Raw genomic sequence first — 24,410 nt, 5'->3', positions numbered from 1 at the left:
GAAAAACATAACAATAAAATAATAATGTTCTATATTTTAACCAAGATAATCAAAGATTCCAAAATCTTCCCTAAACTAACTTTTCTGTTCTTTTCTCCTAATATGTGTATCCCAGTTTGTTATATACTTCTATCTTAAAAAAGAAAAAAAACCTAGTAGCTGTTCCTTAAACATGGCTTTTGTGCGTCATGTATTCTATGACATATTTCCAAATATCTCCAAGCCAGATGACTACTTCCCTTGTTATTCTTCTTTTGTGGGGCTTTCTTTTGTTATATCACTCATCATGGCCTGTTTTGTATGAGCATTACTTAAGTGTTACTTATGTTCTCCCACTCACATTGTGAACTCCTACAATGGAAGGATTTTGCTTGCCTGTCTTCCTCTTGTCTTTCCTCCTTCTCCTTCTAGTCTATCTTTCTTTTCTTTTTTCTCTCTTCATCCTTTCTCTTTTCTTTCTTTTATTACTTCCTTAGTCACTCTTAATTTCATTTTAAGGTTATTCATTTGGTTGTTTCTCATGCAATGATTTTTCTTTTAATATTGCAGTGAGAATCTTCAAATACAGGTGATCATCTTTAGCGACACCCCAGGAAAGCAGGTCAGAGTTGTAGGCAAGAGACAGATACCCAGTGTCAGTAAGATTACACAATATGTCCACATATGCAAAAGAAGACACAGATAAGCATTCTTGTTTAAGGAAAAAAGCCCAGGAAAGTTATTTTTGGTGCTGAATAACAATTTTAGTTAGTTATTCAACATTGTCATTCAAAAAAAATCATAATATTTTAAATCTGAAAGACTCCAAGAGGATGTAATCTAGCTTCCTCTGTAGATAAATGAAAGCATCCAGAAACTTAAGTGAATTAACTAAGATTATACACTTGTCAGTGTCAATGTCATTGTATTTTCATTTAAAATTTTGTAAACTATATTTGTAACACTTTTAACGTGACACTAGGAAAACAAATTTAGAACTGGAGTCATTTCTTTTTAAAATATTCACATATTGTTTTCTACTTTGGGTTTGGTCTTTGAAGACTTTCTGTTCAGAAATTTTGAAAATCTATCTAAGATGATATGTATAATCAGAATATAAAGATAGCACTCCAATAACACTATTTATAATTATATATATAATTATTTTAAGAAAATCTTTAAATTAAGCAAAATAATATAAAAACTAACCTTAACAAAGAGCTGTTTTATCTGCTATTGAAATAAGTTCTTTATATTCTGTTTAAAATCTGGTGATGGGGTGGGCACAGAAAATGGAAAAGAAATAAGGAGGTACCATTTTCTTTTACAGCTAGGCCCTGGAGACTTGGTCTTGCTTGTAAGCATTTCTGGTCATGAAATGGCCAATAGCCACAGGAAGTTATATTGAGCTAATGGATTTTAGTTTGGTCATCAGAATGGAGTTTAATGATCAGATTTATTTTCTAAATTACTTCCACCTCATATGCTAGAATAAATAATGATAAATAATGACTGGGCACTCCTGTGCCAGGTCTAGTGCTATATAATAATTATATTTAATATTTCTAATATCATGTCAATATATCTACTCTCTGGTGTTGTTAACAGTCCAAAATTTCTTCTCTCATACGAGATATACTCCAATGTTAGCTACATTATTTCCAGACTCAAGATTACTTTAAAATCCTCACAACTGATGAAATTGAAACAATCAAATTTCCAATTGGTAAGTGAAACTTTCCTAAAAAGTAATATTCAAAATCCTTCCAATTAAAGAAAATTACAGGTAATTCTGTGCTCATGAACAAAGCTACTACATGACAAACCATAGATACATTCAAATATAATGACACAATTAAATCAAATTTATAGACATGGATGGCTCCATATTGCCCTAGATGATTGCCTTGACTGATGAAAGGTTTTAACATGTTGACTCAAACTTTGCTATTATTTTACATGAAATAATATCCAATGTAAATTTATTCTTTATATCATTATGATTATGGCAAAAGTACATAAAATTATAAATTCAAGCATTTGTGAGACTATTTCTAACAATATTAGAATTAAATGAAATATAGAAGATCTATTTAAAGTCTAACTTTAAATATTAGGCTATTAGATGAAATGATTTGCTTAATTAATGATGAGATTCCCTAAAACCCAAGCAATAGGCCTTCAAAGTACCAAATGCATGTGTGGTACCTTATAAATTATACAAGGTTCCTTCAATTTGTAGATAGAAAAAATATGGATAGTGAAGAACTATTAAATGATTTATTTAAAGTCTTCTAATATAAGTATAGTAGAATCAAAACCAGAAATCTTTCTATTCTTTCCAATCTTTCTTAGCAGTCTCTCTATTATGATTAACTCTACATGGAGGTTGATAATCATAGGCCCATTACAGAATTTGCTTTAGACTTTTATAGTAGCTTATCCATTCCTTTCCCTGAAGATCACCGTTCTTATTTTGGTACAAAATGCTTAACATTCACCATCTCTAAAACCTTTCCCAAATTATCTTACCTTACCATTTTAGTTTTCCCTAAATATCCATGTCTTTGTTCACTCACCAAAATCAATGAATAAAAATGTAAAAATCCCCCATTGGGTGCTAATTGTGGCCAAGTCAAAGTGCCCAAGAATGGAGAGACTACAAAGATAAATAAAACATAGTCCCTATCCTTAAGAATTCTACAGGTTAGGGCTGGAGGCCTGGCTCAAACAGGAGTGCACCTGCCCAGCAAGCAACAAAGCCCTGAGTTCAAACCCCAGTACCGATTTAAAAAAAAAAGTGTATAGTTTAATATGAGATTAAAAACACAAAGATAATCAGCATGGGAAGCAGAATATGTACATTTTATTTTAAAAAGGTGATAAGTGGCATGGTTGGTTCAGAGGGCAATATATTTTCACATATTTAATGTTTGGAGTACACAAACATCAAATGTATCCACACTTAATTCTGTTAGACTAAATGGAATGTATCTGAACTATTTCATTGCATTCTCTTCCTTCTTTATTTCCCATATCCTCCCTGATTTTATAAAGCAAAATCTCTTTCCCTTTTGTGGTCTGTATCATTCATTCCCTAGAGGGCAATTCTAGTTGTTAGCAAGCCAGAAGCTTTGGATGACGGATAAAAGCAAATGTGAAAGGTAAGTTTATTTTTTGCTGGAGGTAAAAGGAAACCTTCCCTTTGTGTTTTCTTAAGCAATATCCAGGAAGAAATAATGATATAGGCAAGAGCAGCTATTGCCCATAGGTTGAACCTTTCACCTGGATGAAAGGTTTTAGCTGGATGCAATTTATTTAAAATTTTTTCTCTTGGTAGTTTTTAGTAACATCATTATTTGCTAAAAAAAGAAGAAAGTACAGTTTTTCCTATAATTTTAATTTTTCTATAACATAAATTGCTATCTTAGTCATTTCAAATAACTTCTTCATAATAAAAATATTCTTTCTATAGTTCCCAGTCTGGAATTTGACGATATGGTAGAAGCAGAAATTCTTTTTTTTTTAGGGGTTATCTTACCATCACTCAGCAGCCATCTTGAAAATACTCAGATTCGGCCAGCCCTCCTGAAAGGGACATCTGACCTACAGACATCCTGCCCTCAAAGATAAACCCGATTAGGGTGGGTAGAAATTGCTCAGGGAAACATTTTCACAGAAGTGGCCTTTAATCCCCTGAAGAGTGACCTAGGCAACTGTTATCATAACTACACATCAGAGCCAGCACTGGTGTCTCACACCTTGTAGGGTTGTGGTTCCAAGCCAGCCTGGGCAAATAATTTGCTAGATCCTATCTGTAAAAAACTGACCACAAGAAAGGGCTGGTGGAGTGGCTCAAGGAATAGGTCTTGAGTTCAAACCCCAGTACTGAAAAACAAAACAATAACAAAAAGTAATAACCACACATCAGAGATGTTATCTGCAGGAAACCTAGTGGGAAGCTAATAGTGTATTGCTCAGCTGTGTGACTTCCAAAGTTAGTGATTTTTAGGTCAACTAAAAGCTAGTAAAGTTAGAGGGTGTACTGAGGTTTTTCCCTTGGTAACAGATTGGCCACTCCACTGCAGTGGGTGTGAATGTAGAGGGTATACTCATGCTGAACCCTCAGTCTCTCTCTCTCTCTCTGCCTGTCTCTGTCTGTGTGTCTGTCTGTCTCTCTCCCCCATCATGCTGTACTAGGGATGGAACTCGACCTCACACATGCTATTCAAAATACTCTAACACTCACTACATCCCCAGTCCTCTTTCTATTTCTGTTGTGGTGATTGCTTTTGAGAACCTGGTAGCTAGAAGGAATTTTTGTCATTCCTTCATGGGTTTCTGTTGTTGTTTGTTTTTTTTGGTAGGACTGGGGTTGAACTCAGGACCTACACCTTAAGCCACTACTAGCCCTTTTTTTGTGATGGGTTTTATTGAGTAGGGTCTCACAAACTATTTGCCCAGGGTGGCTTTGAACCATGATCCTCCTGATCTCTGCCTCCTAAGTAGCTAGGATTACATGCATGAGCCACTGGTGCCTAAAGAAATTCTTAATACTTGTAAAGAATTGGATACATGCTTGAATGTCAGCATGAAACTATGTCTAAGAAAACCATATTTAAATGCATATTTAAAGTAGTTCTATGGCTAAGAAACATAATCTTCAAAATAAACTCACAAACACAAAACCAAAATTTGGCTTAAAGATTTGAGAACGTATTTGGAAAAACAGGAACAAATGGAAAGAGAAAGGTAACAAAAACAATCAAAACATTCAACACAAAGGAGGTTCAGTTGGTTGCCTTAAAATCCTTATTCACATTGTAATCAAATATGCTTTCATAATGCATTAAAGTGTTTACTTAAAAGACCATTAGCTACTTTGTAGATACGTGTTACAGGCTGAATTGAGTTCCTTCCAAATTCATATGTGAAGTTAGTGCCTCTAAAGGTCACTGCATTTGGACATAGACACTTCAAAGAGGCAATTAAAGTAAAATGAGGTCATTTGGGTGAGCCCTAATTCCATCTGACTGGTGCCCTTATAAAAGAAGAGATTAAGACACAGACACAGAGGGAAGACCATGTGAGGACACAACAAAAAAGCTTCCATCTGCAAGTTAAAGAGAAAGTTCAGAAGGAACCAACCTATTAACACCTTGGTCTTGAGTTTCTAGTCTACAAAAATTGTGAGAAAATAAATTTCCATTGTTTAAGGCATGTAGTCTATGGTGTTTTGTTATGACAACCGTAGCAAACTAATACATGATGTTAAGGAAAAAAGGAAACTGAAGTTAGAATCTTTCCAAAATCAAAGATTAATCACAAATAAAAGTATAAAACTCTAAAATTTCATTAAAATTATTTAGCAGCAAGTTCTTAAACATACATTGTTTACTTGTATTCTTAGGAGATAAGGAGTGCTTTTATTAGCTGAAATACAGAGAACAGAAATTCTCTGGCTCAACTTATGGTGTGTGTGTATAGATATAATATATATACAAATTATGCATAAACATAATTATCTGTATCAGTAGACAGATACTTGAATTAAAGCTGAGGTATAGCCAGCTTACTAGGGAATATATAAATGGCGAAAGGTAGATAAAAATTTTGATTAGACAGATTGTCAAAACTAAGACAGCTCTAATTACTAGGCTTTAAAAAATATAATAGTTTTTTCATTTTTCTCCCTTTTTCCCCACTTACTTTCAAGGTTATCTTAAAGACAGACTTATCTATCTGCATGAGGTTAATGAAGGCAACAAATAAACAACTCAGTCTCCAAGGGCTTTGGAGACAGCACATTACCTGTTGGAAACAGCAATTCTTTTTTCTCCCTCTGTCATAATCACCACCACCACCACCATTAACATCACAGCCAACATATTCTGATTATTTATTGTGTACTAAGCTCTGTTCTAAGTTATATATCTATATTAATAGACTTGATCATGAAAAATCCTGTAAGATCGACACTATTATCAATATACCTTTCAGATAAGAAATCTGGGTATAAGATATTAAAAGTTTTTCTCAAGACCATAATACAGTGATAGAGATAGGATTTGAATCCAAGCAGTTTTGTTCTGGAATATACACTTTTAACTCTACTCTCTTGTCTAGTTTTAATCATAATGATTAAAAATAAGCTGAAGAGTGACTTTCAAAAACTGCCCATATATCTTCATTACTGTAATCAAGACTTCAGAAATTGTGCTATGAATGTGACTGCTAGTACAGTTACTGGTAACACCAACAAATTGTACTTCCTGTGGCTCCTTCTCCCTTGAAGACAGTGATCACTTCCCTCCTTTATTTATCTTAGAGATGAAGGAAGAAATTATATAAATACTTACAAAAAGTTATTAGTTACTTTCAATTTCTACCTTGAAGGATGTTGAATAAAACTGAGAAATCTACATTCGCAAATACAAATTAAAAATAAACTATAGAAGGAGAACTAGGACATAAAAGCTTTTAAATATGATCTTATCTTTCTTTTTAATATGACTGTCTTTTAATCAATTCAGCCTTTTGTCAGTTTTGTAAATGAGGTTGCAGTCTTTCTTCACCAAGGCTTTGTAAGATTACCACTAATGCCTCTTGCACTTCTAGACGTACATTGAGTACTGGTGCTATTACTTGCTAGTTCAATCATCTAGGTTTTAAAATCTAGTCTTATTTCTCTTCATAACTGTGATGTACAAAAGTACACAGCAGGTACACACAAACTACCTGAAGGCTGGGAGGCTGGCTGAATTGGACAAGCTGTGAGAGAGCCTAAGAAGGTGTGACTGGTTTGGGGACAGAACATTATTAACACCATGCAATAATTGGTGAAACTTGTCCTCAGCAGTGGTGCATAAGAGAGGGACAGTAACACCTGAGACTTGTCACAGGGGCTTTCTCAGAGCCACTAAGACTGGTCTGGCAATAAAATGCTTTCAAGTAATGTGGGATGCCTGTTTTTATTCTAGCTGTGACAACTCAATCTTTCTGCTTAGGGCAAAAAAAAAAAAATTCTCAAGCATTTATTTCAATTGCTGCTGTAAGACTTAAACATAATTCATTTCTTCATTTCTCCATCATATCCAAATTCATTTGTTTTCTTAGTAATTTATATAAGGCCATCTGATCTACACATTTCATCTTTCAGTTTCCAGATCCATTTACATCATCACTATGAAGGAATATTTCTTTTTAAACACCTTAGCCATATGTATACCTGCTATTTACTATAGGGAGCAGCCACAGTTAATGTCAACCTTGACAGGTTGTAAATTCTGAATTTCAGTAATTTTGTTTGTATTTTTAACCACACATTATGTTAGTCTTTTTATTTTCTTTAATTTCGATATTACCTCAAGATTCATAAGACCTTTTCCCCTAAATTTGATTTTTACTTTTAGATTTCTGCTGCTTAAATCTCCTTATTAGCAAATAAAGGGAACATTGTATGATATTTGAGCCACACTAAAATTCTTTTCATTAATGCAATTATTTCTTTGCCATTTCTTTTTGGTCCCATCATATTAATTTCCAGTACCTATGATTATATTTATTGTTGGTATAAAAATAGCTAATATAAATGATCATTTATTGATCATTTCTTAGGTGCTAAGCCATTTACATACATCTCATCTAGTCTTCATCATTGCCCTATGACATAGCTACTACCAGCTGCCCTGTTTAATAGATAAAGAAGCTGAGAATAAAAGCAGACCCAGAGTCTCTTCTGACAACCATATTCATGGACTGATGCCACATTTTCAGAATATTTTAGTCTTAAAGCACTGCTGCATGAATATCAAACTTTTAAACAGTCCCTACTGAGCATTTTTAACCATCCTCAAGCTGTCTCCCCTCTTTTAGTGTCCCCAACATTTCTGTTCTAAAAAGTTAATGTGAAATACTTAACTGAATGTGTCTTCTTAGTGTTTAAAAGAGAATAAGGCCTAATAAGACAACTGTTTAGTCAACAGTGGGAATTTACTTGCCAAAAACAATTTGTCCTGAACTGTAAAAAATATTTTATACTCACCCTGGCAATGATTCCATGAAGTTTAGCTTTATTTATATTTATTGAGGCTTTCTGAAGATGAATCTGTATCTCTATTGTTATGTATACTTATTTAAACTAACTTAGTGATTGCTTTACTATTACTATGTCTTTAAGATCTGTGAATGTGCATTTAAAGAACTAAAAACAGAGGAAAAGGTGACAAAATGGAGGTGAGAAGTGCCTAGCCTTGGGCACGCACCCAATTCATAATTAGAAAAAAATTCTTTCTTGTCTTGTATTGTCCTCTGCTTCTAGAATATTAACTCATTCTATTAAATTAATAGAATAATGGTTATTCTATTAATTAATTAACCTATTAATTAATTATTTAACCTATTAGATTATAAGCTAAATAAATTACCATGGACTTGTAGCCAACATTTGAAAAGATTTGAGCAACTCAAGGGTGATTATATTGCTTCTAAATTCTAAGGAAGCAAACCAGAAAACTGGAAGTTACAATATGATATAAGTGCTATAACAGTACTAAGATATCTTTGTGATGATTTTGGAGGAATATTTCTACAAAATGCTGTTTTAAAAAGAGCACAGTTACTATAGAGAAATAAGCTCTGAGTTCCAATAAACACTGTACCAATGAACAGCAAAGCATTACCTACTAAAAAACTAAAATATATATTCATAGTATTGTTAAAATGTTATAAATGTACATGTAAAATGTTAAATATAACTAATTTAAAAATAAATACCATACATTTAAATAAATATAAAATTCTTCATATTAGTTTTCATGTATAAATGCATAATTTGACTGTTAGTTATTGAAGATTATGCTGATGTATCCATTATGCAACTCACAGAAGGACAGTTGGCCTCTGGTGAACTATAATTTGCAGTGTTAAATTTAATAGGAAAAGCACATATTTCCCAACCAATGAAGAGAAGATAAAATAGACATTATAGAAAAAAAGCATGAATGAATCCTTAAATTACTGCCAGGGGTAAGTCATACTCGCTTGGATTGAGTGCAGTCTGCATGAGAAAGACTTGACTACACAGTTCAATTCTATTTTGAGGGAAAAACCTGAGAAATCCTCCACTGGCTCACCAGAAGTCACTTCTACACGTCTGTTGCTGCTCTTTTAAAAAAATTCTCTCTGCTCTCAGAGAGGAAAAAATCCTTAGAAAGACAATAACTTAGGCATTGTTCTACAGGTTTTTTAAAAAAGAGTTACTAAGATTTAAAAAATTAAGTTATTTACAACAATATGTGCATGAGTTGAGAAATTCAGACAGGCAATGACATTTAGTGTAGTCTTTTGAGAACAAGCCTAATAGTCAATTAAATTTCAGGTAGAGATCTGTAGTCACATCACTGAAACTTCAAAAAGACAGCTCCAATTATAGCACACATTCTATATGGATTGGGATTCTATTTGGATTTCATCTCAGCTCAAATTTGAAACACTGAAATTAGCCATAGAAAATATTTCCATGACACAGAAACTAAGCTACTATGTGAACTTGATTAGATTGTTTAATCTTTCTATATTTTATAACAGTTCTGTCATTTGTAAAATGCTTTGTAATTGAGCATTTAATTTAATTTACATTTAATATAATGTATTATACATATACTTCACTGGCAAGCTGTGTAACTTTTAATCAAAATAAGGAAGGAAGGAATGGAAATATAAGCTAAGTATCCCTCATCAAAAAGAGAGGGATGATGTTGAAAATTTTAATCTAAGGAACTGTTAGTATGGAAATTAATAATTACTTAATCTCGACTGAAGAAGATTCTTCTATAATTTTCTCTTTGGTTCAAATGAAAGAGAGAAAGTGAGAGAGAGAGAGAGAGAGAGAGAGATATCAGCCTAGGGATGATGAGGAGATAAACAACCCCACGAAGATAATTCCACATCAGAAAATAATTTACAGTGGTACAAAATAGAATTGGGTTTTGAACTCCTTGAAAAAGTTGTACCTTAATGATTTGATTGGATTTTGGAGTCAACTGCGTACAAAATCTTAGCAATAGAAAATGGGATTGTAGGTTATTGTTATGTACTAATAGGATTTATTAAAAACTATAAAGGTGTCAGTTGATTTAACTTTCAAATAAAATCTCCATGTTTTTAAAACATTATTTATCCCTGGCTTCTAGCCAAAAACCTAATTAAGTAATTTAACTCATTCAACTACTTAAAACTAAAATTTTTAATCAGTTTGCCTTAGAGAAGTAGCTTTTAAACGTTAGGTTATATCAGAATGCCCCAAAGTAGGCTAACCCATAGGGAGCTCAACCACAGAGTTTTGATTCTGTCACTCTGGAAGGAGCACAGACAGCTACATTTCTAAACCTCTGCAGGTCATGTGGAAGCTGCACTTCCAAAGCGACTGCTTCAGAAAATGCCTGTGACTTACAATGCCTAGTATAATTAGTCCTTTAACAAACTTCATTTTATTCTCCAACCTAAAATGATTGGTGTCAAAAGCTATAAAAATTTGAGGTCTTAAACATTCATTTTCACATAAGTAGGAGTGGAATAAAAACTTGAGTTTTGGGGGAAAAAAATCCTTAGCTATGCTTATAATATTTTCTTTTGCCCATCCCCCTGTAGTAAATTTCTGTCAGGTATCTGTGAAAAGAATCATTGCTATTGCTTGTATGGAACTAACTATATTGCAGGAGCAATGTAAACAACACAGTTAATCCATTTTCCCTTTCTGCCTTTGCTGCTTATTTATTTTGATTTTACTTATATATTTATTTTTGTGGTGCTATGGATTGAGAGCAAAAAATGCTTGGCAAGTGCTCTGTCACTGTCTGAGCCCCAGCCCTGACCTTGCTACTGGTTAAAGTTCAGGGTGGAAAATATACACCCCACATGTAGCAGGTGTGTAGGATCTCCCACTATGCATTTCATTCAAACTTTACTTCTGGTGTTATCCTTTTTTCCTTGCTTTATTTTCTCTGATATTCTTTTCTGTATTGACAATATAATTGAGAGTATAATGTAGCACTCGTATAGTATACATGATACTCATGACATACAATAATATTATGAACCTAAAATGTCTTAAATACATAAAGTTAAGAAAAGCAAGAGGAATGAAATAATATTCTTTATTTCCTCCCTTGGTAGACCTCATAACTCAACTTATTCCCAAAAAATAGTTGAAAATTTTTCTTACTATAAGATCCTTTGAAGTCCTAACAATACTTCACAAGTATGTATTTTGTTTCAATAACTAAGCAATAAACCAGATTTAATTTAAAAACTATAAAGTAGGAAAAACCTATAAGAAAATCATAAGAAGATAATATGAATTCTTAAAATTTTTGAGGGGTTATAGGTTTTAATAAAATGACAAAAATCTAAAAGATTCCCTCTTCAGCATTTCAATCTCTAATATTATATAATGATGTGGTTTCTTTTAAGTAAAGTCTATTTCTAAAAACTGATATATAAACATACTATAAATTTTAGCACTTAATATCATGGGACCATTGCACTATACATTTATGCTTTACTAATATGTATTCAGGGTTTTAAAAGAATCTAGCGGTTTCATAGGATTGAGTATTTTACAACTTTTAAAAAGAAAAATGTCTTGCCTTCAAATGGTAATCTTGTTCCAGTCTGGGATCTGATCCGGCTACCTGTTTGTATTTGTTAATTTTCATTTGGCGATTTCGCTCCTCTATATCCATAGCACCTATCAAGTAGAAAAAAACCCGTACAATTAATGTTCAGTTCTTATTTCTGAGTCCTACTTACAGGAGGTATAAAAGAAGAAATGCTATGGTGAAACATTACTTACGCTCCAAGTAACATATAAATAAAATGCCATATTTTTTAGATTTATTTAAAGTATGCAATTTGGTAAACAAAAGCATGATTATCTGGTATGCAAAATGATTTTGTTCTGAATAGAATGTAAATGAATTTAAAGAGAAGACAACATATCTTCTAAACCAGGTAGAAAACAATTTTTAGTACATCTGTGTCCAAAAGAATTTGATAGCACACAAATTTGACAAAAATAATAAGAATTTTGTTTTTTAATTCTTCATGATTTAATATATTTACTCATAATAAAGTTGTCAGTTTAACTGGCTTCAAAAAAAGAGTTTAAGAATTTCATTAAGAAGATTGTCCTAGTATACATGTAGATCCAGTTACCAAGAACTTTTGAAATTAAAGTTTCTAGAAGAAGGATTATGAAAGAGGCTTTTGAAACAACATTCCTGATGACATACCATGCCAGTAAAGGCACAAAGTATTACTCATTTCAATCCAGAAAAAATAAACAAGAATGTAAGGAGGCGGGAGAGTGAAATGGTAAGCCCATTACAAATTGAGGCCAAAGCCCCGAACTGATGCTGCCTCAAAACAAATCAAGTATAGGTATCAAGAAAATATTTGAAATCTTTAGTTGCAATAAGAATGAAATTCAGTTAGCAAATCCTAGCACATACAAAAAAAAAAAAGAATTTGAAAAATATATTTATGATTTTTATTAAGCAACTTTATAGGAATATTACATTTCTCATAAATACATATAATGGAAAAACAAAATCTCCATCAGGTACTACACACTTACAAGGTGGGAAAAATGAACGTAGTGAGCTCAGATGAGTGACTGTAACACATGTTGCCATGCGAACTCAGCACCATGTGTGTAAATAGGAATGTGAACATGGCATGCCCATGCCTTCCTTAAGGTCATAACTTCAGAGCAGCAGGAAAGACATGTAGACAAAAATATGCCCACCACAAACAAATATTTTAATACTTACCTGATTTTAAAAATAATATAAAGGAAAATGTGATGTAAGAGTGTACCAGCACAATTAGCAGTTACAGTATCTTCTGCTGAGTCAGTGTTTTGATTTTTAATGTTTTAACTTTAAATATTACTTTCTCCCCTGCAAAAATCTCATTATAAATCAGATAATTCTTGTTAGAAACAAATTTTAAGTGAAAACTGATTAACTAAAATAAGATAAAAAGGGAGAAAATATCTTGAAAATCAATAAGAAAATCTTGGATAAAAGTATCTATAAAAAGCTTTCATTATATAACCTCTAAATATATCAGCAAATTTATGATATTGTTTTTTAAGACAGGGTCTCACTACATAGCCCAGGCTGGCCTGAAATTCACAATCCTTCTGCCTCAGTCTCCCAAGTGCTGGGATTGCAGGAATGTACCACAACTCCTGGCTTTATGCCACTAATTTAAGTCAATAATTCAATAAGTAAACAAATTATTAAAATGTGACTATTTTATTAATGCACTGTTAAATTTAAAAGTGCACAATATTAACATTATATATGCCAGTACATTGAACAATCAATATAAAACCCGGTGAGCATCTTCATGGTATGGGTGTGAAAAATAATCAAGTAAAAATATCTATTAACCTATTAAACTACAAGCGTGGAAAGCTTCCACCTCAAGAGTTATTCTCAGATAAATATGATTATTTTCTCAAGTGGCAAAGGAATAAAAAAGTTGCCCAACATCCAAAAGAAAGCAGACTGAAAGAACACAATTTAAAACCGCATTTGGGAAGTTTCTTTTTAAAAATGTCTCATTTTGCTATTATGTTAGCAAAATAGTATGTTCAACATGAATAGTATCAATTGACAAGGAAGTTGAAACACATACAGACGTGATATATATATATATATATATATATATATATATATGCATGCAAACATGTATATTTCCTAGTATTTGGACTATTTATTAGACTATTTTTTGAATGGCAACCTCTGCATTAACTTCTTTCTGATTACTAGGTAGTAATGTGATCCATTGGCAGTAGCTGATGCCCTTTTTCTGTACAGGGCCCAGTAGTAAATATTGTAGATATTTTGGACAATGTGTAAATGGTTACTCTGCTGTATTTTGCCTTTGCAGTGTGAAAACAGCTGCAGACACTAATATACAAATGAGTGTGGCCGTGTTCCAATAGGAAACCCATAGTGAACACCATTCTGAAGGGGGAAACCTGAAAGCATTTCCTCTAAAATCAGACACAAGAAGAGGTTACCCACTTTCACCACTCTTATTCAATGTAATATTTAAAAGTTTGGCCTGAGCAATTAGGAAAGAGAAAAAAAAACAGCAGGGATAAATATAGGAAAGGAGGAGATCAAATTATCCCAATTTACAGGTGACATGATTCCATAGATATAAAACCCCAAAGACTCCAACAAAATCTCTTTGAACAAAGTAGCAGGAAACAAAATCAATATAAAGGAATCAGTAGCTTTTATATACACCAATAATGAGTTCATGGAGAAAGAAATCAAGAAAGAATCCCATTCACAATAACCTTAATAAAGTAAAATAATAAAGCAAAATAAACAAGAAGGAGAATGGCATTTACAACAGAAGTTACAAAACACTAAAGACAGAAACTGAAGAAGACACTAGAAGATGGAAAGACCTCCGTATTTATGGATTGGAAAAATTAGTATTGTTAAAATTGTTACACTACCAAAAGTTATCTACAGATAACTCAAAATACCAATGATATTCTTACAGAACTAGAAAAATTCTAAAATTCCTATGGAAACATAAACGACCTCCAATAGCCAAATCAATCAAGCTGGAGGCATCACAATACCTCAGAGTCATAGTGACAAAACAGCCTGCTGATGGCACAAAGTTGTCATTAAGACCCATAAACAAATCAATGCCTCTGCAGCCAATGGATTCTTGACAAATGTGCCAAAAACATACAAAGGAGAAAGCAGGGTCTCTTTAACAACAACAAACAGTGCAGAGAAAACTGTATATTTACATGGAGAAGAATGAAACTAGACCAATATCTCTCACTTTTACACAAAAGCCAATTCAAAATGGGTCAAAGACCTAAATCTATGGCCCCAAACTTCAAAACTGCTGGAACAAAACATAAGGGAAACACTTTTAAGATTTTGCACAGGTAGGAATTTTCTGAAGAGAATTTCATTGGCACAAGAAACAAAAGCAAGAATGGATAAATAGGAATACATCTAATCAAAGCAAAAAAAATATTCTGCACAGCAAAGGAGGCAATCAACAGAATGAAAAGATGATCTACAGGGCTGGAGAAAAAAATCTTTGCTGCCTGTTCATCTGATAGAGGATTAATATTTAGAATATACAAGGAAATAAAAACCACCAAAAGAACAAACAATCTAATGAGAAATGAACAGATGATCTGAACAAATCCTTTCACAAAAGAAGTAGAAATGGCCATCAGGGAAATGCAATGTCAATCAAAACTACTTCCATCTCATCAAAGTCAGAATCGTAATTTTCAACCCCCACCCCAAATGCTGGTAAGGATATGAGAAGGAAGGAACACATATAAACGCTGATGGGCATGTAAATTAGTACAGTTGTTATGGAAGTCTTCCATAGCTATACTGCTTCCAGGAATTTATCAGAAGGAAATGAAGTCAGCATACAAAAGAGATATCCACACACACATGTTTATTCTGGCACTATTCACAATAGCTAAATCATAGATTCAGCCTAGGTGCCTGTCAAGAAATGAATGCATAAAGAAAATATTACACATACACAATGGAATACCATTTAATCATAAAGAGGAATGAAATTATGTCATTTGTAGGAAAATGGATGGAACTGGAGAACACCACTTTTATTTTTTTTTTGGTACTGGGGCTTGAACTCAGGGCCTACACTTTGAGCCACTCCACCAGCCTAGAACATCATGTTAAGTGAAAGAATCTAGACACATGAAGAAGAGCATCATGTGTTTTCTTTCATATATGTAAATTAAAACATGACCTGAAAGTGGAAGAGGAACTATTGTGAAAGAGGAAGGGGACTGAGGTGTGGGGAGAAGAGGTAAAGGCAGCAGAGGGTAGAAGGGAGGGTGGATATGATCACAGGCTGATATATGCATGTGTGGAAAGTAACCAATTAATTTGTACAATTAGAATACACAAATAATTGTTTTGAAAATCTTATTTTTAAGCATTGTGAGGATTTTGGGATTTATCATATTGGTTTACTTATTACTTGCAAAAGGGCCTTCGTTTTAATGATTCAAAAATTAGGTGGAATTGGATTTGTGTAAAATTATATTTAACAAACCACTAGGAAAACTAAGAAGAATATTTGCTCTATAATCAAATGAAGATGCAAATGCATATGTCACTCTAAATTCCAACTTCAAACAATCTCTCATCTCCAGACCCAACCATCATTTATAAATGGTCTCCAAATGGGAAAATTCAACTAATGGAATCTCAATAGACTACTTTAGTCAACAAACTTGGGTAAACGGACTTTTAATTTATACCTTCATCTTTTCCTAAGAAAGTGATCTGTAAGATAAAATAAACTCATTCCAAAATCATATGGCTTATATGAAGTCTTCTGTTCCTTTTCTATATTTGCACTGCCTATTCACACTAAGAAAATACTCTACAAAGAATAATATCCTTAGAGAGAAAAGTTTCCTATTAATAAATGTTTCATGAAAAACTCTTCACTGGGAGTGCATTTTGCTTTGCTGGTCCTTTGCTCTATTTTAGGAAAATAATCCAGAAATAATATCTTGTTTTAATGAATTCACAGTCTTTTCTTCTTGGAATGAAAAACAATTTAGAAGAGTCAATGCAAATACAAGAGCTGTTCAATGGATGGATGAGGAATGTAACACAGAATTACTTTCTTCCAACTCTGTTATCCTATGCTTATGTGATAAAAGAAAAACAAGTGAAAGTGTACTTATAAGGCCCTCACAATCCTGCAATAAAGAATAACCACTGGCCACAGAATATTCCCCCTGCCACACACCCCTATTTTCTATTAGTTTCCTGATGAAATAGTCTCAGAATATCCTAAATGCATTTTGGAAAATGTCAGTTGTAGGTTAAGAAGGGAAATTTGTCTAGCAATATCTCAGGTTTGTGTTCATGTGCAGTGAACTACACAGGAACTTCACTGTGACCTTGCAGAAGACATCTTAGTGGTTTGATTTAATTTTATAATTTGAGTATGTTCAAAATTTAGTTACATGTCTGAAATCAAATAATATCAAGGCATTCTTACATTGTAATAAAATTTGAGGAGGATTATAATGGGGCAATCAGAGTTCTTAGAGAACACATTTACAACAAAAGTTTGCACAAGCATATGCCTGTTTATTCAGGTGATAATCTGATAATGTATTAAACTAGTATTCTAGTTATCTCAAAATCTTCCTGTTGTAGATTAAGTAAACCAAGAAAATATGGTTTCTAATTTTACAAATCATCTCATAAATACCTTGTTTCACAAACACCAGAGTTCATTTAAATTGTGCTGGAACTGGCTCTGTACTTTTCTACAAGTAAATATACAAATCCTCTTGAATTCCATCAATTTCAGCATCTCTACTAGATAAACAACATTTTAAACAACATTCTTCTCATTGACTTTCCTAATAAAGCATTTAAGCTATGCAAGGCCTTTTTTTCTACCTTAAAAAATTTAATGTATAGAAAAAACAGAAACCAAAATGATGTTCTGGAACTGATAAATAGCTCTCAGAATACTTATTTTTCTCAAATTGAAAGCTCTGGGTTCATCCTCAGTCCCTTAATTTTAAAACCCAGTATTTTGTTGATCCTGATTTGATGTGATTCCTAAAATCACATGCTCCAAGGCTGAGGGTGTAGCTCAGTGATAGATTGTCTAACATGCAGGAGGTCTTGAGTTTAATTTCTAATACAAGAACAAAAAAAAAGGAGGGGGGTTACATGTTCTTAAATTGATAAACTAATGCAGTTATTTTGAACTCAAAAAAGTCTCCTGAATGTGTCTGGAAAGTTAAAGTCAGATTGATAATATTGCTATAGCATCCAAGTTTCATAAAAGTTAACTTGTAGGTGGATTATTAATCCAAACATACAGTTGAATATGGCCAAATTAGCTGGGAGCAACTCAGTGGTTATCAAGTTTTACATTTACGTGTGCCCAACAAAGATCACCCATATACCTTTAGCAAATTCTATAATATACTTCAGACAAAAATAGTTTTAAGTTTGTTCTTCCAAACACCGCCCCTCCCCACAAGCACACCCACACACCTCAGCTCGTGGGGTCGCAGAGTAGCTTCATACCCCAAATGACTTTGAAGACAGGACACAGGATTGGCAGTTACACAATTCACCTTGAAGCTGAATAGTCACGAGTGTAGCATCATGCTGACTCAGTGATCCACTTTGTGAAATTTGAGCAAAATACTCAAGACTGTGCATTTTAAGAAGGAAGATTCTTAAGGAGCAAACTCAAGAACCCCAAATTTCAGAAAAAAACGAAACCTCTGATTACAAACGTCATGGAAATCTAAGACTGTCACATTTAAATTTAGAAACTGGATTGGCTAGTATTCCAAATTCCTGAGGTTAATTTAATGACTTAAAACACTTACCTGCCTCCTTACCCATCTTTTTCTTCTATCATTATTTAAACCTTTGACCTCAGGTTTAAAAAAAAGAGCTTTCTTTGATTCACACAGAAAATCTCACTAAGTCTCCATTTCATGAGGGTTTCTGATGAAAAGAAGCACGTCTGTGGCTCTTTTCCTTTGACTATTATGTCTCCTCAAACTAAGATCTACTTTGAATGAGTTGAGCTTAGAAAACAAATCTTCACTGTTCATATGTTAAACAAAATAACGTCAAAAACTTAACAAAGATTATTAAATATTTTCATTTTATAACTGAACTTATTCTAATTTACATCTTTTTTTTTTGTGGTATTTGTATTTGAACTCAAGGCCACATGCTAGACAAGTACTTTACCACTTGAGCCACGCTCCCAACCCTTTTTTCTTTAGTTTTGAAGTAGGGTCTTACCCTTGCCCCAGGCCAGCTTGGTACCCCAATCTTTCTACCTCTACTTCCTGCATGGCTGGGATTACAGGCATGTACCACTATATCCAGCCTCCACATTATATCCTTTTAAAAATCACATATTTAATTCATTTTCTAACTAAATGTAAGAATTAAAGGTGTACGTGCCAACATGAGGCTTTAGCAGTACAGAATTTCTAACCCTGAAATGTTCTCTGTTGAAACTATCTGAATAGTTGATAACAAGATAGACAAAGAATAGCTTTAAAAATCTAGTTTTTTAATAAAACACATATAATATATAATAATATAATCTAAATGTTAAGTCAAAGCACTTGAGTCATTGCTCTAGTTTAAGTGAAACAAGTATCTTCCTTATTTAGGAGAGACATATTTTTAAAATTATACATTAGCAAATCAACAATGAGAGAAAAACATTGCTTTTCATAGCTACCCTACTGAATTCCAGTTTACAAACTTTCATCCTAAGAAAATACAAAACAAAATGAAAGAAGATGGAGACAATAATGATGAGTGTGACAAAAATGACATATTTCACTGGTTGACATACTCTCTATATGAGAATGAATATAGAATTTTTAAACCCATTGAAACCACCATAAGAAGGAGATTATGGTAGAAAGAAGAAAACAGAGGGATGAACTAATTCTGGTTATAATACATATATATATGGAAATGTCACAAGGAAGCTCCCTGTGTAGCCATCTTAAACAAACAAAAATGTCATTTTTTTTTTTTTTTTGGAGAACAGGAGGGCAGAACAGGTCCTGCCAGGGGTGAAGGGTACCAGTGGGAGGGTGAATATAGTGAAAATACTGTGTACACGTGTATGTAAGTAGAAAAATGATATCTGTTGAAACTATTCCAGGAGTATGTGTGGGGTAATAAATGTGGAGGGGATTAATCCAAATATGCTGTATGTTACATTATAAGAACTTTTGCAAAAGCCACAATGTACTTTCACCCAGCACAACAATAAAAAATGAAATGAAAGAGAAATGACATACTTTAAAGGAGCAAAGGCCCAGTCGTGTACTCATGCACTACAGTTAGGTGTGCACCAAATGAAACGCAATGATGGAAAAGTGCATCAATGTATGTGGATATCTGCTCACTTCAAAGTAACAAGTACAGAAAAGAAAGCATGGCTGTATCTAATTTCTAGGTTTTGTGGGATAGACTTTAAAAGTAACAATTATTTCTTTCAATAGTCACAAGACTAAGTATAGAAATAATTAAATGGCTCAAAATATGTTATACTTTGTCATAATTTTAATTTTTTTGAGACAGGGTTTCACTGTGTTGCCCAGACTGGCCTCAAACTCACAATCCATCTTCCTCAGCCTCCCCAGAAGCTGACATCACAAGTGCACACCACCACACCCAACCAAGAAGGAAATACTGTCCTTGATTTCAATGAATATTTTAAATGCACCTTCAAGATCTCACAACTATGAAAAATTCATCTTGGGGAGTGGCAATCATTAACTTGCTGTCAAAAAATTTAACAAACATTAAAATGAATACAGGTTTTTCTGAAGTCCCTGATATACAACAAAGTGTAAATTACTTAAAAGGACAAAAATAGCGGTATATGTATTAAAGGGATTTAAAGTGGTCACACTTCAGAATCTGAAATGTCATTTCCCAGGATCTTCCCAAGAGAAATGGCCCTCTGCAAAGATGCAGATGGAAGTATATGTAGTACACCACTACATGGTACTTGTGAAGGTCTGGGAGAAAACATCCTAAATGTGAAACAATAGGTGATTAGCTAAGTGCACCTGCTACAGGTATAGAATAATACACATCCACGAACAAGGATAATGGTGTGCATGTGTGTTCAAATTGCATAAATATATATATATAAACAAAGACATTATAATATGTGATTATAAAACAGGTAAGTGGTATTTCAAGACTTAAGAGATTAATTCACCAGGCCGTTAGCAATTTTCTCTATTTAAAGTAAATGTAAGTGCTACTTGGGTTAATATAATATATTGTTAATAATTTTCTATGATTATACATTATTTTTATAAGAAGAAAAATGTATTTTAAAAATGAAATATATGTGAAGTACAAATTATTCAACTTGAAAGCGATGATTTTTCCTATGATCTGATAAAGAATTCTTTGGAAATAAAAGTTACATGCTTTTATTTTTTATAGTAGAGAGTGCAACTATTCATTACTCAATTTATCAGACAGACATGAATTTACTTGTAGGAAGCACTTAGATGTACTGATTGAAAGTGGATGTAACAACAGGGCCAGGTGTGGTGTGGTATGCACCTATAATTCCAGCTACTCAGGAGCTCAAGATAGGACACCTGCAGACGGAGGTCAGCCCCCTCCCCACAAAAAAATCACTGAAACCCTATTTCAAAAAACAAGCCAGGCATGGTACTACTTATCTGTAATCCTAGTTATTCAGGAGACAGAGGTAGGATGAGGCTGGCCCAGGTAAAAGCAGGAGACTGTATTTGAAAAATAACTAAACTAAAAAGGCAGGGCTCAAGTTGTACAGCTCTTGCTTAGTCAGCCAGAGCCCCAGAGTTCAATTGCCAGTATGCAAAAAAACTGGTATGTAATAAGAATCCTGGCTTTACAAGTATTAATGCAAGAAGTAATCAGGTATGGTTTAAAAATTTCCACACTCATACTTTCAGATATGAGACAAGGAATTGTCCAAGAAAAAATTTAAAAGATACTTGAAAACCATCTTTTCATAATTACATGCCTGTAGTAAGCATTCTTAGATTTTTATACTAAATCTTCATAAATTATATACTAGAACACCACAGAAAGCACAATTTTAAAGATAAATTTGTTGTGAATGGTATTTGTAATACAAGGACTAAGAAAAATTGGGACAAGTTGAATTTATTACCATGAGAGCATGGTAGTAAATACTTCATAATAACTATGCACTGTGTAGTAAAAATATTTCAGTGTGAGTACTGGGGTGGGCACAGAGAAATATTCTTTGTTACAAAGATAAAGAAGACATCAGTCTTAACTGTGCAATTAAGATGCACAAGTTTTAAGAAATACTTATTTCCTAGACAAATTTCTAGATACTTATAACCACCCCAAACTGAACCAAGAGGCTATTAACCATCTAAACAGATCTGTAACACGAAATGAAATTGAAGCAGCAATAAAGAGTCTCCCCAAAAAGAAAAGTCCAGGACCTGATGGATTCTTTGCTGAATTCTCCCAGACCTTTAAAGACAAACTAATACCAACTCCTTAAACTTTTCTACAAAATAGAAAGAGAAGGAACACTGCCCAACTCATTCTATGAAGCCAGTATTACACTCATTCCAAAACCAGCAAGGACACATCCATAAAGGAGAACTACAGGCCAATCTTCTTAATGAACAGTGATGCAAAAATCCTCAATAAAATAATGGCAAACTGAATCCAACAACATATCAAAAAGATCATTCACCATGACCAAGTTGGCTTCATCCCAGGGATGCAGGGGTGGTTCAACATACACAAATCTATAAATGTAATACAGCACATTAATAGAAGCAAAGACAAAAACCACTTGATCATCTCAATAGATGCAGAAAAAGCCTTTGATAAGATTCAACACTACCTCATGATAAAAGCTCTAAGAAAACTAGGAATAGAAAGAAAATACCTCAACATCGTAAAGGCTATAGATGACAAACCTATAGCCAACATCATACTTAATGGAGAAAAACTGAAACCATTTCCCCTAAAGTCAGGTATGAGACTCTCCCCACTCCTATTTAACATAGGAATTCCTAGCCAAAGCAATAAAGAAGAAATAAAAGGAATACAAATAAGTAAAGAAATAGTCAAAGTATCCATCCCTATTTGCAAACATGATCCTGTACCTCAAACACCCAAAAAACTCCACCCCAAAATTCCTAGACACTATAAACAGCTTCATCAATGTAGTAGGATACAAAATCAATGTAGAAAAATCAGTAGCCTTTCTACACATCAACAAAGAACAAATTGAGAAAGAATATAGGAAAACAATTCTACTTACAATAGCCTCAAAAAAAAATCAAATACCTAGGAATGAACTTAACAAAGGATGTAAATGATCTCTACAAGGAGAACTACAAAGCACTGAACGAACAGATATAGGAAGACTACAGAAGGTGGAAAGATCTCCCATGCCCATGGATTGGCAGAAACAATATAGTAAAAATGGCTATACTACCAAAAGCAATCTATATGTTCAAACTTATTTCCCATCAAAATCCCAATGACATTCATCACAGAGATTGAACATCAACCTTAAAGTTCATTTTGAAACACAGATGACTGCCAATAGCCAAGGCAATACTGAGCAAAAAGAGCAATGCCGGAGGTATAACAATATCTGACTTCAAACTATACTACAGAGCCATAGCAATAAAAACAGCATGGTACTAGCACAAAAACAGATATCAAGACCAGTGGAACAGAATAGAGGACCCTGATATGAATCCACACAGCTATGCCCACCTTATTTTTCACAAAGGCACCAAAAACATGCGATGGAAAATAGACAGCTTCTTCAACAAGTGTTAGTGGGAAAAGTGGTTATCTGCCTGCAGAGAACTAAAACCAGATTCATGCCTGTCACCTTCTACTAGTATCAACTCAAAGTGGATTAAGGACCTTAATATCAGACCCCAAACCTTGCAGTTAGTACAGGAAAGAGCACAGTGTAGCCTGGAAACAACAGGCATAGGCAAGGACTTCCTCAGTAGAACTCCAGCAGCCCAGCAACTAAGAAAAAGGATGAACAAATGAAATTAAAAAGCTTCTGCACAATGAAAGAAATGGTCTTTAAGACCACTCACAAAGTGGGAGAAAATATTTGCTAGCTATACATCAGGCAAGGGACTGGTAACCAGAATATAGAGGGAGCTAAAAAAATTAAACTCCCTCAAAATCAATGACCAATAAGAAAATGGGCAACTTAACTAAACAGAATTTTTGCAAAAGAAGAAATCCAAATGGCCAAAACACACATGAAAAAATGCTCTCCATCCCTGGCCATAAAGAAAATGCAAATCAAAACCACACTAAGATTCCACCTCACCTCTGTTAGAATGGCTAGCATCAAGAACACCACCAACAGCAAATGTCGGCAATTATGCTGGCGGGGGGGGGAAGAACCCTTTTACACTGCTGGTGGGAATGTAAACTAGTACAACCACTCTGGAAAACAATATGAAGGTTTCTTAAAAAACTAAACATAGATCTGCCATATGATCCAGCAATCCCACTCCTGGGGATATAGCCAAAGGAATGCAAGTCAGGTTACTCCAGAGGCACCTGCACACCCATGTTTATTGCAGCACTATTCACAATAGCTAAGTTATAGAAACAGCCAAGATACCCCACTACTGACAAATGGGTTAAGAAAATGTGGTATTTATACACAATGGAATTTTCTCAGCCACAAAGAAAATTGAAAATTTTCCATTCGCAAGTAAATGGATAGAACTTGAGAACATCATC

General features: G+C 33.6%; 1 protein-coding gene across 48 annotated transcripts in view; it reads right to left on the bottom strand.

Annotated features, from left to right (window-relative positions):
* The window catches only part of Rims2 (regulating synaptic membrane exocytosis 2), a 573,766-nt gene that overhangs the window by 136,033 nt on the left and 413,323 nt on the right, over positions 1-24,410 (bottom strand). For 34 of the 48 annotated variants that reach the window (XM_074068988.1, XM_074068974.1, XM_074068978.1 and 31 more), the window contains one exon: positions 11,628-11,728. The exons of the other annotated variants lie outside the window; for them this stretch is intronic. In XM_074068988.1, coding sequence (XP_073925089.1) covers positions 11,628-11,728 — 101 coding nt within the window. The remainder of the gene's footprint in view (positions 1-11,627; positions 11,729-24,410) is intronic. 48 annotated transcript variants of the gene reach the window in all.

The sequence above is a fragment of the Castor canadensis genome, chromosome 3, assembly GCF_047511655.1.
Source record: "Castor canadensis chromosome 3, mCasCan1.hap1v2, whole genome shotgun sequence".
NCBI classification, from domain to species: domain Eukaryota; kingdom Metazoa; phylum Chordata; class Mammalia; order Rodentia; family Castoridae; genus Castor; species Castor canadensis.
The sequence above is the reverse complement of the archived record's forward strand: the minus strand, read 5'-3'. Positions and strand labels throughout refer to the sequence as shown.